Here is a 14,427-nt window from a genome sequence, read left to right as displayed (position 1 = left end):
TTCCTAGCCTCGCTGTCATGTGGCACCGGCAACAAACCAGAGATGACAACTCTGTCTGTCCTGGCTTTTAACTTCCAGCCTAATTCCCTAAACTCATTTATTACATCCACACCCCTTTTCCTACCTACATCGTTGGTACCAATATGCACCACGACTTCTGGTTGCTCCCCTTTAAGGATCCTGAAGACACGATCTGAGATGTCATGGACCCTGGCACCCGGGAGGCAACAAACCATTTGAGAATCTCGCTCATGCCCACATAACCGCCTGTCTGTACCTCTAACTATTGAGTCCCCTACAACTAGTGCTCTCCTAATCTCCACCCTTCCCTTCTGAGCCCCAAGCCGGACCTCATGCCAGAGACGCGGTCACTGCAGCCCACCCCTGCTGGGCAATCCCCCCCCAACAGTATCCAAAGCGGTATACTTATTGTTGAGAGGAACAGCCACAGAGGATCCCTGCACTGACTGCTTCCTCCTCTTCCCACCTCTCACTGTTACCCAGCTACCTTTGTTCTCAGGTGTAACTATGTCCCTGTAGCTTCGATCTATCAGCCCCTCAGCTTCCCGAATGATCCTCAGTTCATCCAGCTCCAGCTCCAGTTCCCTAACACGGCCTGTGAGGAGCTGGAGATGGCTGCACTTCCCGCAGGTGAAGTCAGCAAGGACACCGGTGGTCTCCCTTACCTCGAACATTCTGCAGGAGGAACATTCCACTGCCCTCGCTGCCATCACCTCTACTTAGTCTCCCAGTAAAAGAGAAAGGGAAAAAAAATAGCTTACCTGCTCACAGAACTGAGTCTTTATTTTAGGTTGGAGGAGGAGGGAGGATGGGAGACACTACACATGTAGTGTCTCGGGTTTCCTCACCGTTCAGATTTATTGGGTAATATAAACCTTCCCAGGTCTCCCCACGGCCGACTTCCGGTTTCCTGCTGCTCTGAGAAAAAAAGATCCGAAAAAGTACGTTAAAAATCAAAAACTCCGCTTACCTTCCAGCTCTCCCCTCCAGAAATCGCTCCCCTCTCTGCCCGCTCCACTGGAAGAATTGTATGGAAATAGGACTTAAGTATTGATAATTGGTTTCTCGCCACGCTACGGCAAGATCCTGATTTTGCTTACGGGAGCGGACCGCTTGCATCAGAAACTGTTTGGCGACTGGCGCAGTTCTCGTTTTCTGCCTCTCCCGCTTTTCACCGGCCTCACTTCACATAAGCGAGAGCACGAGACCGGAGAATCGAGCGCAGAGACCGCGCCTGGGGAGGCAAAGACCCCGCCAGGGGCGACAGAGTCAGCACCTGGGGAGACAGAGACAGCACCTGGGGAGACAAAGTCCCCAAATGGGGAGACAGAGACCGTGCCTGAGGGGACAGAGACCGTGTCTGGGGAGACAGGGACCGTGCCTGGGGAGACAGAGACCGTGGCTGGGGAGACAGGGACCGTGCCTGGGGAGACAGAGACCGCGCCTGGGGAGACAGAGACCGTGCCTGGGGAGACAGAGACCGTGCCTGGGGAGACAGAGACCGTGGCCGGGGAGACAGAGACCGTGCCTGGGGAGACAGAGACCGTGGCTGGGGAGACAGGGACCGTGCCTGGGGAGACAGAGACCGTGCCTGGGGAGACAGAGACCTTGCCTGCGGAGACAGAGACCGTGCCTGTGGGGACAGAGACCGTACCTGGGGAGACAGGGACCGTGCCTGGGGAGACAGGGACTGTCTGGGAAGACAGACCGTGTCTGATGGGACAGAGACCGTGTCTGGGGAGACAGGGACTGTCTGGGAAGACAGACCGTGTCTGAGGGGACAGAGACCGTGTCTGGGGAGACAGGGACCGTGCCTGGGGAGACAGAGACCATGTCTGGGGAGACAGAGACCTTGCCTGGGGAGACAGAGACCGTGCCAAAGGGACAGAGACCGTGCCTGGGGAGACAGAGGCCGTGTCTGGGGAGACAGAGACCGTGCCTGGGGAGACAGAGACCATGTCTGGGGAGACAGAGACCGTGGCCGGGGAGGCAGAGACCGTGCCTGGGGAGACAGAGACCGTGCGTAGGGAGACAGGGACCGTGCCTGGGGAGACAGAGACCGTGCCTGGGGAGACAGAGACCTTGCCTGGGGAGACAGAGACCGTGCCTGGGGAGACAGAGACCGTGCCAAAGGGACAGAGACCGTGCCTGGGGGGACAGAGGCCGTGTCTGGGGAGACAGAGACCGTGCCTGGGGAGACAGAGACTGTGTCTGGGGAGACAGAGACCGTGCCTGGGGAGACAGAGACCGTGCCTGTGGGGACAGAGACCGTGCCTGGGGAGACAGAGACCGTACCTGGGGAGACAGGGACCGTGCCTGGGGAGACAGAGACCGTGTCTGGGGAGACAGAGACCGTACCTGGGGAGACAGGGACCGTGCCTGGGGAGACAGGGACTGTCTGGGAAGAGGGACCGTGCCTGGGAAGACAGAGACCGTGGCTGGGGAGACAGGGACCATGCCTGTGGGGACAGAGACCGTGCCTGGGGAGACAGAAACCGTGTCTGGGGAGACAGAGACCTTGCCTGGGGAGACAGAGACCGTGCCTGTGGGGACAGAGACCGTGCCTGGGGAGACAGAAACCGTGCCTGGGGAGACAGAGACCGTGCCTTGGGAGACAGGGACCATGTCTGGGGAGACAGAGACCGTGGCTGGGGAGACAGAGACCGTGCCTGGGGAGACAGGGACCGTGCCTGGGGAGACAGAGACCGTGCCTGGGGAGACAGAGACCGTGCTTGGGGAGACAGAGACCTTGCCTGGGGAGACAGAGACCGAGCCTGAGGGGACAGAGACAGCCGTTGTGCCAATTGTGTGTTAGGCCACTCCCACCAATCAAGTCAGGAAGTCGAGGCAACTGCGGACAAGAGTGTGCCTGATGTGTATAATGTCTGAACCTGTCTTGGCAGTCACTCATTCGCTCTTTCTTCCATCCCAGATACCAGCATGAAGACAGGGTGTCCAGCCCCTTTAATATCCCGCACGGGATTTACGGGGTGGGAATGATATATTCCCCGGGATCCTTGCGGAGTACGAGTTCCCCCACAGAGGGGCAGGGAAACTCCATTTAGCATTGTGTCAAAGGTCGGCCACTATGGCACTGACCAGAGAGAGATCCAGTGGGGATCTACGGCGAAGTGTATATACCGTTATTGTAAATAAATCAACAATCCTTATTTTACTCGGTGTGGATTCCTGCTCTCCTTATTAAACCTCCTCCACAGATGAAAACCCCAGATCTCAGGCCACCCCAGAGGAGGCAGAGGAGACTTTCACATCTGTAGAGCATTAGCAGTGGTCACCAGCTTCGAGACACATACACATTGAGAGTTCACCAGTGGGTTTGGCGTCACTCACTGACGGTCATTTCACTGATGCTTCTTCACAGCAGCGGGGGAGGCAGCGAGAGCTGAAGGTCTTTGGCACTCAGACACTGCTGGATAACAGGACTCTGTAGAGTAGCAGTAGCACATTGGTTAGCACAGTTGCTTCACAGCTCCAGGGTCCCAGGTTCGATTCCCACCTTGGGTCACTGTTTGTGCAGAGTCTGCACGTCCTCCCCGTGTGTGTGTGGGTTTCCTCCGGGTGCTCCAGTTTCCTCTCACAGTCCACAGACGTGCAGGTGAGGTGGATTGGCCATGATAAATTGCCCTTAGTGTGCAAAGAAAGTTAGGTTGGGGTTACAAGGATTGTGTTTATTGGGTGCTACATAAATGACCTGGAGGAAGGTATAGGTGGTCTGATTAGCAAGTTTGCAGATGATACTAAGATTGGTGGAGTTGCAGATAGCGAGGAGGACTGTCAGAGAATACAACAAAATATAGATAGATTGGAGAGTTGGGCAGAGAAATGGCAGATGGAGTTCAATCTAGGCAAATGCGAGGTGATGCATTTTGGAAGAACAAATTCAAGAGCGGACTATATGGTCAATGGAAGGGTCTTGGGGAAAATTGATGTGCAGAGAGATCTGGGAGTTCAGGTCCATTGTACCCTGAAGGTGGCAACGCAGGTTGATAGAGTGGTCAAGAAGGCATACAGCATGCTTGCCTTCATCGGACGGGGTATTGAGTACAAGGGTTGGCAGGTCATGTTACAGTTGTATAGGACTTTGGTTCGGCCACATTTGGAATACTGCGTGCAGTTCTGGTCGCCACATTACCAGAAGGATGTGGATGCCTTGGAGAGGGTGCAGAGGAGGTTCACCAGGATGTTGCCTGGTATGGAGGGTGCTAGCTATGAAGAAAGGTTGAGTAGATTAGGATTGTTTTCGTTGGAAAGACGGAGGTTGAGGGGGGACCTGATTGAGGTCTACAAAATTATGAGAGGTATGGACAGGGTGGATAGCAACAAGCTTTTCCCAAGAGTGGGGGTGTCAGTTACAAGGGGTCACGATTTCAAGGTGAGAGGGGGAAAGTTTAAGGGAGATGTGCGTGGAAAGTTTTTTACGCAGAGGGTAGTGGGTGCCTGGAACGCTTTACCAGCGGAGGTGGTAGAGGCGGGCACGGTAGCATCATTTAAGAAGCATCTAGACAGGTATATGAATGGGCGGGAACAGAGGGAAGTAGACCTTGGAAAATAGGAGACAGGTTTAGATAAAAGATCTGCATCGGCGCAGGCTGGGAGGGCCGAAGGGCCTGTTCCTGTGCTGTAATTTTCTTTGTTCTTTGAGACTCGATGGGCTGAATGGCCTCCTTTTGCATTGTAAATTCTATGATTCTATGATGAGTATCTGCAATCAGCCCTTGGCCATCACCTGAAGGTTTAACAAGACGGAGGGGAGCATCAGGCAGAGCTGTCAGAGTCCCTCAAAAGAGTGGCAGGAGCGTGTCCACGTGGTCTCTTATGCCATAGCTCTGACATGTGAACACCTCCAGGGCGCCATTGGAACTGTGGTGGTTGCCTTGGAGACCCAGGTCAAGCAGAATGCACAGTTTCTGCCGGATTTGTGCTCAGAGCTGTATTCCATTGCTCTCGCTATGGCTGCCTTTCAGCCATGGCTAAACACAAGGGAATGGGGAATCTTGACCCTACTCCAGATGCCCCTTCCACTCAAGTAGTGAGGGAGGGGCCCTTGGGTAGCCAAAGGGAGGAGGAATGTCAGACGGACATCCCAAGGTATGGAACCAGGAAACTCCAAGGGTGTTGTTCCACACACCCTCTGAGCGTGACCCCATCAACTCCAGCAGGCCAGGCTGAGGAGGGTGCACCTGCCCCTCAGCAGGTCATTGCCCACCAGGCTTCAAACCTCCAGGGAGTGCCTGCCAAAGTCATCTGAGGCAGCAGGGCATGGCAGTCAGCAGGCTGCCCCCATCTCTGCAGTCCATGTCGGGAATGCACTCAGATGTACTGGTAAAGTTAGAAAAATGAAGAAGTTCCGAATGCACACTGGTGGCACAATCAACGTATACAGTTTCAACACTTGTAAATATCTGTTAACTTTCACTGTCTGCTTTCATTCTTGCCGTGAGTTGCTTTAATGATTACGCACATTCATCCCTTCCAGGTGAAGGACATGCTGGTGGACCAAGGATGGGTCCCTCCCCCTAATTCATGCCTGCTCATGGAGACACCTCTCTTTAACAAGGGTGACGAGAGCCCCGACATTCTATAGTGAGAGATTTGCCTTTTCACAGAAATTGACAGCAGACTAAACCTCAGTGAGATGTAGGTTGAGTGACAAGTTGAGGACTTGGTTCAGTCAGGAATTTGATGCACAGAGAAAAGAGGAGCTCCTTTTTTGACTTTTTTCAAAAGCAGTGGTAATGTAAATCACAATATAAATCTAGAGGTGTGTGGTAGTCACCACTGTTGTATATATATTGCATATGAGGTGTATTACGGTAAGGCTTCTGTACTACAGGTACGGGGGTAGATCCCTGCCTGCTGGCTCCGCCCAGTAGGCGGAGTATAAATGTGTGTGCTCACCGAGCTGCAGCCATTTCAGCAGCAGCTGCGGGAGACTACACATCTCTGCGTAATAAAGCCTCGATTACACTCTACCCTCGTCTCATCGAAATTGATAGTGCATCAATTTATTACACAGAGATTTTAAAACTATGGATCCCCGCCTCAAGCCTGATTGCCTGCAGCTGCACCCTCAAGCAGACAACACCAAGTCGGCCTTCGCACAATGGCCGCCCCCAATTTGAATTGCTGCCAAGATTGTCTCGATATCTTCAGTGTGGATGCCACCACCAGATTCCCTGAGTACTTCCCCAGACAAAAAGGTAGAGAAACTGCAACCAACGCCCTTAGCCCTGACCCCCTACACGAGCTCAACTCCATCCAAGAACAACAAAGAACAAAGAAAAGTACAGCACAGGAACAGGCCCTTCGGCCCTCCAAGCCTGCGCAGGCAATGCTGCCCGTCTAAATTTAAATCTTCTACACTTCCGGGGTCCGTATCTCTCTATTGCCATCCTATTCATGTATTTGTCAAGATGCCCCTTAAACGTCACTATCGTCCCTGCTTCCACCACCTCCTCCGGCAGCGAGTTCCAGGCACCTACTACCCTCTGTGTAAAAAACTTGTCTCGTACATCTCCTCTAAACCTTGCCACTCACACCTTAAACCTATGTCCCTTAGTAATTGACCCCTCTACCCTGGGAAAAAGTCTGACTATCCACTCTGTCTATGACCCTCATAATTTTGTAGACCTCTATCAGGTCGCCACTCAACCTCTGTTGTTCCAGTGAGAACAAATCGTGTTTATTCAACCGCTCCTCATAGCTAATGCCCTCCAAACCAGGCAACATCCTGGTAAATCTCTTCTGCACCCTCTCTAAAGCCTCCACATCCTTCTGGTAGTGTGGCGACCAGAATTGAACACTATACTCCAAGTGTGGCCTAACTAAGGTTCTATACAGCTGCAAAGTGACTTGCCAGTTTTTATACTCAATGCCCCGGCCAATGAAGGCAAGTATGCCGTATGCCTTCTTGACTACCTTCTCCACCTGTGTTGCCCCTTTCAGTGACCTGTGGACCTGTACACTTAGATCTCCAAACGATCTAATCCTGCTGTATCCTCTGAAAGTCCTCATTGCTATCCGCAATTCCACCAACCTTTGTGTCATCTGCAAACTTACTAATCAGACCAGTTACATTTTCCTCCAAATCATTTATATATACTACGAACAGCAAAGATACCAGCACTGATCCCTGCGGAACACCACTAGTCACAGTCCTCCAATCAGAAAAGCACCTTTCCACTGCTACTCTCTGCCTTCTATGACCAAGCCAATTCTGTATCCATCTTGCCAGCTCACCTCTGATCTGAACCCATAAAGCCTCCCAATCCCCACACCAACCCCGAACCTTCAGCATTCGCCACCCAATAATAATATATCGGGCTGGATTCTCCGCTGGCGGAATTCTCCGTTGCGCCAGCAGCGTACTCATGCCCGAGGATTTCCCGAGGAGTGGGGCTGCCCAAAATGGGAAACCCCATTGGCTGGCTGCCGGGACGGAGAATCCCGCTGTCAGCGGGGGCCATGTCGCACCAGAAAACTGGTGCAGCGGGACAGAGAATCCGACCCACCATGTTTGGCAATGCCAAGCCCCCCCCCGACTGCCTATCCCTCTGAAGGACTGTGATTTTTCTCCAGGGCCGCACACAGCAGTGACTTCCAGAGATTGATCTTCAATTGCTGGAGGCTCCAGGCTGATCCTGGAGGATTAGTAACACTAACGATCAGCCCCCAACCTCTCCCCTCCACCCCTCCTCCCAGTCTTCCCTCCGTGTTTCCCCCCCCACCACCCAACACTTCAACTATTCCTTTGGCCACCTCCCTCATTTACCCGCTGCCGCAATTGATGAATGTTTACTCGGTGGTAGGATCACCCAGCACGGGAGGCGGCCAATCAGCCCACTGTCCCTCAGCTGGACCTTCAGCCCAATTAGTCTCAGCCGCCTGTAGGTTGATATTGCAAACAAAATTAAAATCACTTTCAATTGCCAGCCACTCGGCTTGATGCTAATTGTGTGTGTTTATTAACTGTTGAGGCATTAATAATCATGAACAAAACAGGATTAAACGCATCCAGAAGCCAAAAAATGTTTCTCCGTCACTACTGTAATAGCAAACAATCTCACTTATAACCTGACCACTGGTGTGCACAGAGCAAATCTGCTTCCATATTCAAGCAGCTTTTATTGACACCTCAACAGCTCAAGATAACCTCCTTCGCTCAAGATAACTATTCCCACCTCTCAAGACATGAAGCTGCATTGATCGGGGTCCCTCAGGCACCGTGGCTCTGTTCATCAGCTGCCCAGCTGGGTATCTCCTCAATCCTGCAAGGACAGCAGCCCTGAGAAGCTGGCATCGCTCCTGCTGTGCGTGGGCAGAATGCCTTTCCGCTCTATCTCCCCACACTGCTCTGTTGTCAGTCTGCAGACCTTGTCAGCCAGCACGGTGTGCAGCCTCTGCTCAGCATGAACAGGGCAGAATCAGCAGTCATGTGACTACTTTCTAAAGCAGCAGAAACCCTGGTTATTTGGGAAGAAAATGCAATGGGCAGAAAATATTTACCGTAATAAATAATAAAACAAGCATACAGTGTTTAGTAAGAGCACGGGGAGTCCACACTGAATAAGATTAAAACAGTTTTGTCTATTTGCAGTAAAGTTATAGACAACTCCAGGTGGATCCCTGCCAAATCTCTCCCTCTGCTCGGTGCCTTACTGGCCGACCTATTATACATACCTGAATGGGTGTCGAGGTGCAACCGTGGGGAACTTCTGGTGCTCCTGACAGATGGAGCACTGTTGGGCCAATGTCTCGATATTCATGTCCAAACCCAGCCACCAGATGTAGCTTTTCACCAACATCTTCCTTTTGGACACTCCTGGCGGCCCGTTGTGAGGGTCCTGTAATAATATGTATATAGGTGCGCCAGTAAAGGGTTAATTATTACTTCTCAGTGTTAGTCAAACATTAGAGGGCAATACCAGTTCCCAGTATAAATATCAGGGCGGCATTCTCTGACCACCCCCCACCCAGTTGGAGTATCGCCGAGGGGGGGTCGTTGGCAGCGCCCCCCCCCCCCCCCCCCCCACCCCACCCCAAGCGATTCTCCGGCCCACGATGGGCCGAGTGGCCACCCGTTTTCGGCCAGTCCCGCCGGTGTAAATCACAACAGGTCCTTACCGGCAGGACCTGGCTCCACAGGAGTCCTCAGGGGGTGCGGGGCGATCTGGCCCCGGGAGGTGGCCCCATGGTGGCCTGGCCCGTGATCGGGGCCCACCGATCCGCAGGCGGGCCTGTGCCCGGATTCCGCCCCAGATCTCAGATTGGGTTACAGGGATAGGGTGCCCCAGATTGGGTTACAGGGACAGGGTGGAAATGAGGGCTTAAGTGGGTCGGTGCAGACTCAATGGGCGAAATGGCCTGCTTCTGTACTGTATGTTCTATGTTCTTTCCAAATGGGACTATGTCTCCACGTCGGCGTAAATACGCTGGTGTTTCACTCTGATGATTCCTGTGAAAAAGTGGAGCCGATTCACTGACCTGCAGGGGCTAGCAGGGAGCCAGAGAAGTTCATGCAGCTTTAGATGCGGATACGGGCCCCCGCACGTCCGGTTTTGAGTACGCGCATGCCGGCAGCCTCCAGCGGCTACGCCAAGCCCCATTGCGGACTCAGACCGCATAGGCAGATTCAAAATGTAGACCAACCCCCCCCCCCCCCCCCCCCCAAATCGGTCGCGTGCCTGATGATCTAATCGCACTGATCTGTCCCCCACCCGCCTATAAGACCACCCCCCCCCCCACCCCCCACCCCCCCAGTGTCCGATCCCCCTGCCCCCCACCAGGGCGGCTGCGGACTGAGTCCACAGCCGTCATGTGAGCTTCCCGAACAGCGGTAGGTGGTTGGAACTATGCCATCGGGGGCGGCACGGTGGCACAATGGTTAGCATTGCTGCCTAAGGCGCTGAGGACCCGGGTTCGAATCCCGGCCCTGGGTCACTGTCTGTGAGCAGTTTGCACGTTCTTCCCGTGTCTGCGTGGGTTTCACCCCCACAACCCAAAGATGTGCAGATTAGGTGGATTGGCCACGTTAAATTGCCCCTTAATTGGAAACAATGAATTGGATATTCTAAAAAAAATTTTAAAAATGAAAAGAACCATGCCATCGGGAACTCGGCCGGTCGCTGGGCGGGCCTCTGGCAATGTGCCCCCAGCCGCGCGGAGTACTCCGCGACCATGCCAATTCTCGGGTCCTGGAGAATTGCCGAACCCGCGCCAGGCCTGATTTCAGTGTGAAATTGGATTCTCCGCCCCCGCGCCAAACACGATTTCGGTGCAGGACTGCAGAGAATCCAGCCCAATACATTTAGTTCCCTCGTCCAAATCATTAACAGATCCCTGCGGTACCCCACTAGTCACTGCCTGCCAATCAGAAAAAGACTCATCATTACTTCCATAAGTACTCTGGGATGAAGATTATCAGGCCCTGGGTCCGCCTTCAATCCCATTAATTTCCCCAAAACCATTTCTTTTCTAACACTAATTTCCTTCAGCTCCTCATTAAAACACATGTTTCTCAGAACCTCTGGTACTTTATTCATGTCTTCCTTTGTGAAGGCGGAAGCAAAGTACAGAACATAGAACATACAGTGCAGAAAGAGGCCATTCGGCCCATCGATTCTGCGCCGACCCACATAAGCCCTCACTTCCACCCTATCTCCGAAACCCAATAACCACACCTAACCTTTTGTACACTAAGGGTAATTTATCATGGCCAATCCACCTAACCTGTATGTCTTTGGACTGTGGGAGGAAACCGGAGCACCCAGAGGAAACCCACGCAGACACGGGGAGAGTGTGCAGACTCTACACAGACAGTGACCCAGCGGGGAATCGAACCTGGGACCCTGGTGCTGTGCTAGACACTTGTGCTACCGTGCTGCCCTACAAATTTAGTTCCTCAGCCATTTCTTTGTTCCCTGTTATGAATGTCTCCATTTCTGACTGTAAGGGTCCTACATTAGTTTTTACCAATCTTTTTCTCTTCACATACCTATAGAAACTTTTACAGTCAGTTTTTATGTTTCCCGCTAGTTTAATTTTCAAATTGGATTTCACCCTTCTTAATCAAACATTTGATCTGCCTTTGCTGAATTTTAAACTATTGCCAATCCTTAGGTCTATTGCTTTTTCTAGCTAATTTGTATGTCTCTTCTTTGAATATAATACTATCTCTAATTTCCCTTGCAAGCCATGGTTTGAGCACAGTTCCCTTTCTACTCTTGCATCAAATAGTTCCCACCCTTGGTCACCTTGGAGCCATGCCTTCGTAATCCCAACTATATCATATCCCTTTACATCTATCTGCACAACTAATTCATCCATTTTATTTTGAATGCTCCGCGAGTTCAGGTACAAAACCTGAAAGCCACTCCTTTTAACGTACCTTGTCCTGTCCCTACTCTTTTTTAAAGTGTTATTATCTGATACAGGCCCTTAATTTCTCTGACTATCATTTTTCTTATTCTCCTTTCTGTCTTTTTATCTTGTTCTTGATTCCTCCTGTTCTGAATCCTTACATAGGTTCCCATCCCCCTGCCATATTAGTTTCTACCCTCCCCAACCGTTCCAGCAAGTACCCCCTCCCAAGGACATCGTTCCCGGTCTTGCCCAGGTATAACCCATCCAATTTGTATAGGTCCTAGCTACTCCAGAACCAGTCCCAATGCCCCAGGAATCTGAAACCCTCCCCCTCACACCATTTCTTCAGCCATGTAATCATCCAATACATCCTATTATTTTCACTCTAGCATGTGGCACTGTTAATAATCCTGAGATCCTTTGAAGTCCGACTACTCAACTTTCTTCCCAACTCCCTATATTCTACTTTCAGGACTCGGCTGTTCACCCTCCCTCTCCAGAATGTCCTGTACCCACTCCGAGACATTCTTGACCCTAGCACAAGGGAGACAACATACCATCTTGGAGTCTATTGTGCCGCCACAGAAACACCAATCTATTCCCCTTACAATTGAATCCCCTATAACTATTGCATTCCCACACTTTTTGCTCCTCCCCTCTGTGGCAGAACCAACCGTGGTGCAACATATTTGGATGTTGCTGTTTTTCCTTGAGGTCATTCCCCTCAACAGTATCTAAAACGGTATATCTGTTTGCAGGGGAATGGCCACTGGAGATTCCCGCACTGCCTGCCTCGCTCTCTTGCTCTGCCTGGTGGTCACCCATTCCCTTCCTGCCTGTGGAGTCTGAGTCCGCGGTGTGACCACCTCTTTTTATGTGTTATCCACAACACTATCCACTCACGGATGCTGCAGTGTCCCCAGCCGCCGCTCCAGCTTCGAAACTCGGCTTCCAGGAGGTGCAGCTGGAATGAGATGAAATTAAATGAAAATCGCTTATTGTCACAAGTAGGCTTCAAATTAAGTTATTCGGGGAGGCTGGTACGGGAATTGAACCGTGCTGCTGGCCTGCCTTGGTCTGCTTTAAAAGCCAGCTCTAATGAGACGTGATCTCATTGAAACGTATTCAATCCTGTGGGGATTTGATCGGGATGATAAAGGGAGGAAGTTTCCACTTGAGGGAGAGGCCAGAACTAAAGGACACAGTTTAAAAATGGGAGGTCTACCATTTAAGATGGAGATGAGGAAAAATTGTTCTCTCAGAGGGTTACATTAGTCTGGAATTCTCTTTCTCAGAAAGCAGTGGCAGCTGGGTCATTGACGTATTAAAGCTGAGTTCGATGGATTTGTGATGGAGAAGGGAGTCGAGGTTTATGGGGGTCAGGCAAAAACATGGAGTTCTGACCACAACCAGATCCGCCATTGAATGGCTGAACAGGCTTGAAGGGCCGAATGGCGTACTCCTGCTACAGAGTGCGATGTTCCTAACATACTGGAAATACTCTATAGGTCAGACAGCTCCTGTGGAGGGAGATAAACAGAGTTCATGTTTCAGATCATTGCATCAGAAAATGTGTAATTTGATTCATGAGTTATCCATTATTCATCGCAGCTGGAATAATCAAATTGGATTCATCTTGAACCTTTCAACAGATTAAAAAAGGAAATGGCAAAAGGCTTCATGAAAGGCCAGCAAACAAGAATAGGTTCACAAAAAGAGATGTAAATGATGTGAAAACAAATAACCTCACCCATCTCATTTTCAATGGCGTATGCCACTTGATATGGCTGATTCGAAATGAGTTACCATGCCAACAGAAAGCAAGTAAACTTAAATCAAATTCTGCCCGGCCTTTAATGTAAGACAGATCAGGCCTCGCATCTGTGAAATAGGAAGGTATTCTGAAGTGGGTTTGTTCATAGACCACTGCAGCTTGAAAGGAAACCCTTTGAACTGTTCCAACCGATCAATCATACAAAGCACATTTATGAATAAATATGGCAGCAATGAAATTGAATATGGATAATCCTGAGTATAATTACACCAATTACACTGATAGATATCGAACCAATACCTTCAAACCAGAAAATCAAGTCAAATACTTGTGTAAAACCAAGACAAACTAATAGACAAACTAATGGCTTTTCATTTGATGATAAAATAAGGTGCAATAATCCATAGAATTCCGACAGAAGGAGACCTTTCAGCCCATCAGGTCTGCACCGGTCCTCTGAAAGAGCACGCTACCCAGGTCCACTCCCCTGCCCTATCCCCATAACCCCACCTAACCTGCACATCTTTGGTCTGTGGGAGGAAACTGGAGCACCCAGAGTAAACACCCACACACGCACGGGAGAACGTGACAGATAGTCACCCGAGGTCAGAATTGAGCCCGTATCCCTGGCACTATGAGGCAGCAATGCTAATCTACAAGGCAAAGGAGGCCATTCGGCCCATTGATCTCCACCGACCCTCTGAAAGAGCATCTCACCTAGGCCCACTCCCCAGCCCTATCCCTGGAACCCCACCTGCACATTTTTTTTCCTTTATTCGTAATTGGGATGTGGGCATCGTTGGCTGTGCCCCAGCATTTATTCATAAGTTCATAAGATTTGGGAGCAGAATTAGGCCATTTGGCCCATCAAGTCTGTTCAGACATTAAATCATGGCTGGTATGTTCCTCATCTGTTAACTACAATGTTACGGACCAAGAGCTGGATTGTATAATGAGCCAGAGCATCTCCTCCCTAGAACACATGACCTAGGAGCAGGAGTAGGTAATTTAGCCTCCCGAGCTTAAACACCTTCAATGTGATCATGGCTGATCCTATCACAGCCTCAACTGCCTGTTCTCCATAACTCTTCAACACATTACAAATTTAAAATCTGTCTAACTCCTCCTTAAGTTTATTCACTGTCCCTGCATTCTACAGATTCACAACCCTTTGGGAGAAGGGGTTTCTCCTCAAATCTGTTTTAAATTTGCTACCTCTTATTCTAAGATTATGACATCTCGTTCTAGAC

At 50.8% G+C, this 14,427-nt stretch overlaps 1 protein-coding gene across 6 annotated transcripts in view; it reads right to left on the bottom strand.

Moving 5' to 3' along the window:
- The window catches only part of ppef1 (protein phosphatase, EF-hand calcium binding domain 1), a 152,948-nt gene extending 144,535 nt beyond the window's left edge, over positions 1 to 8,413 (bottom strand). For 4 of the 6 annotated variants that reach the window (XM_038802823.1, XM_038802817.1, XM_038802820.1 and 1 more), the window contains exon 1: positions 8,223 to 8,413. Coding sequence is in view for 1 of the 6 variants with exons in the window: in XM_038802822.1 (XP_038658750.1) it covers positions 8,223 to 8,280 (58 nt within the window). In the remaining 5 variants the exon portion in view is untranslated. The other 2 variants (XM_038802819.1, XM_038802818.1) reach the window with 2 other exon arrangements.
- Between the last annotated feature and the right edge of the window lie 6,014 nt (positions 8,414 to 14,427).

This window comes from Scyliorhinus canicula, chromosome 7, assembly GCF_902713615.1.
Source record: "Scyliorhinus canicula chromosome 7, sScyCan1.1, whole genome shotgun sequence".
Classification (NCBI taxonomy): domain Eukaryota; kingdom Metazoa; phylum Chordata; class Chondrichthyes; order Carcharhiniformes; family Scyliorhinidae; genus Scyliorhinus; species Scyliorhinus canicula.
Note: the sequence above shows the minus strand (reverse complement) of the source record. Positions and strands in the feature narration are given on the sequence as shown.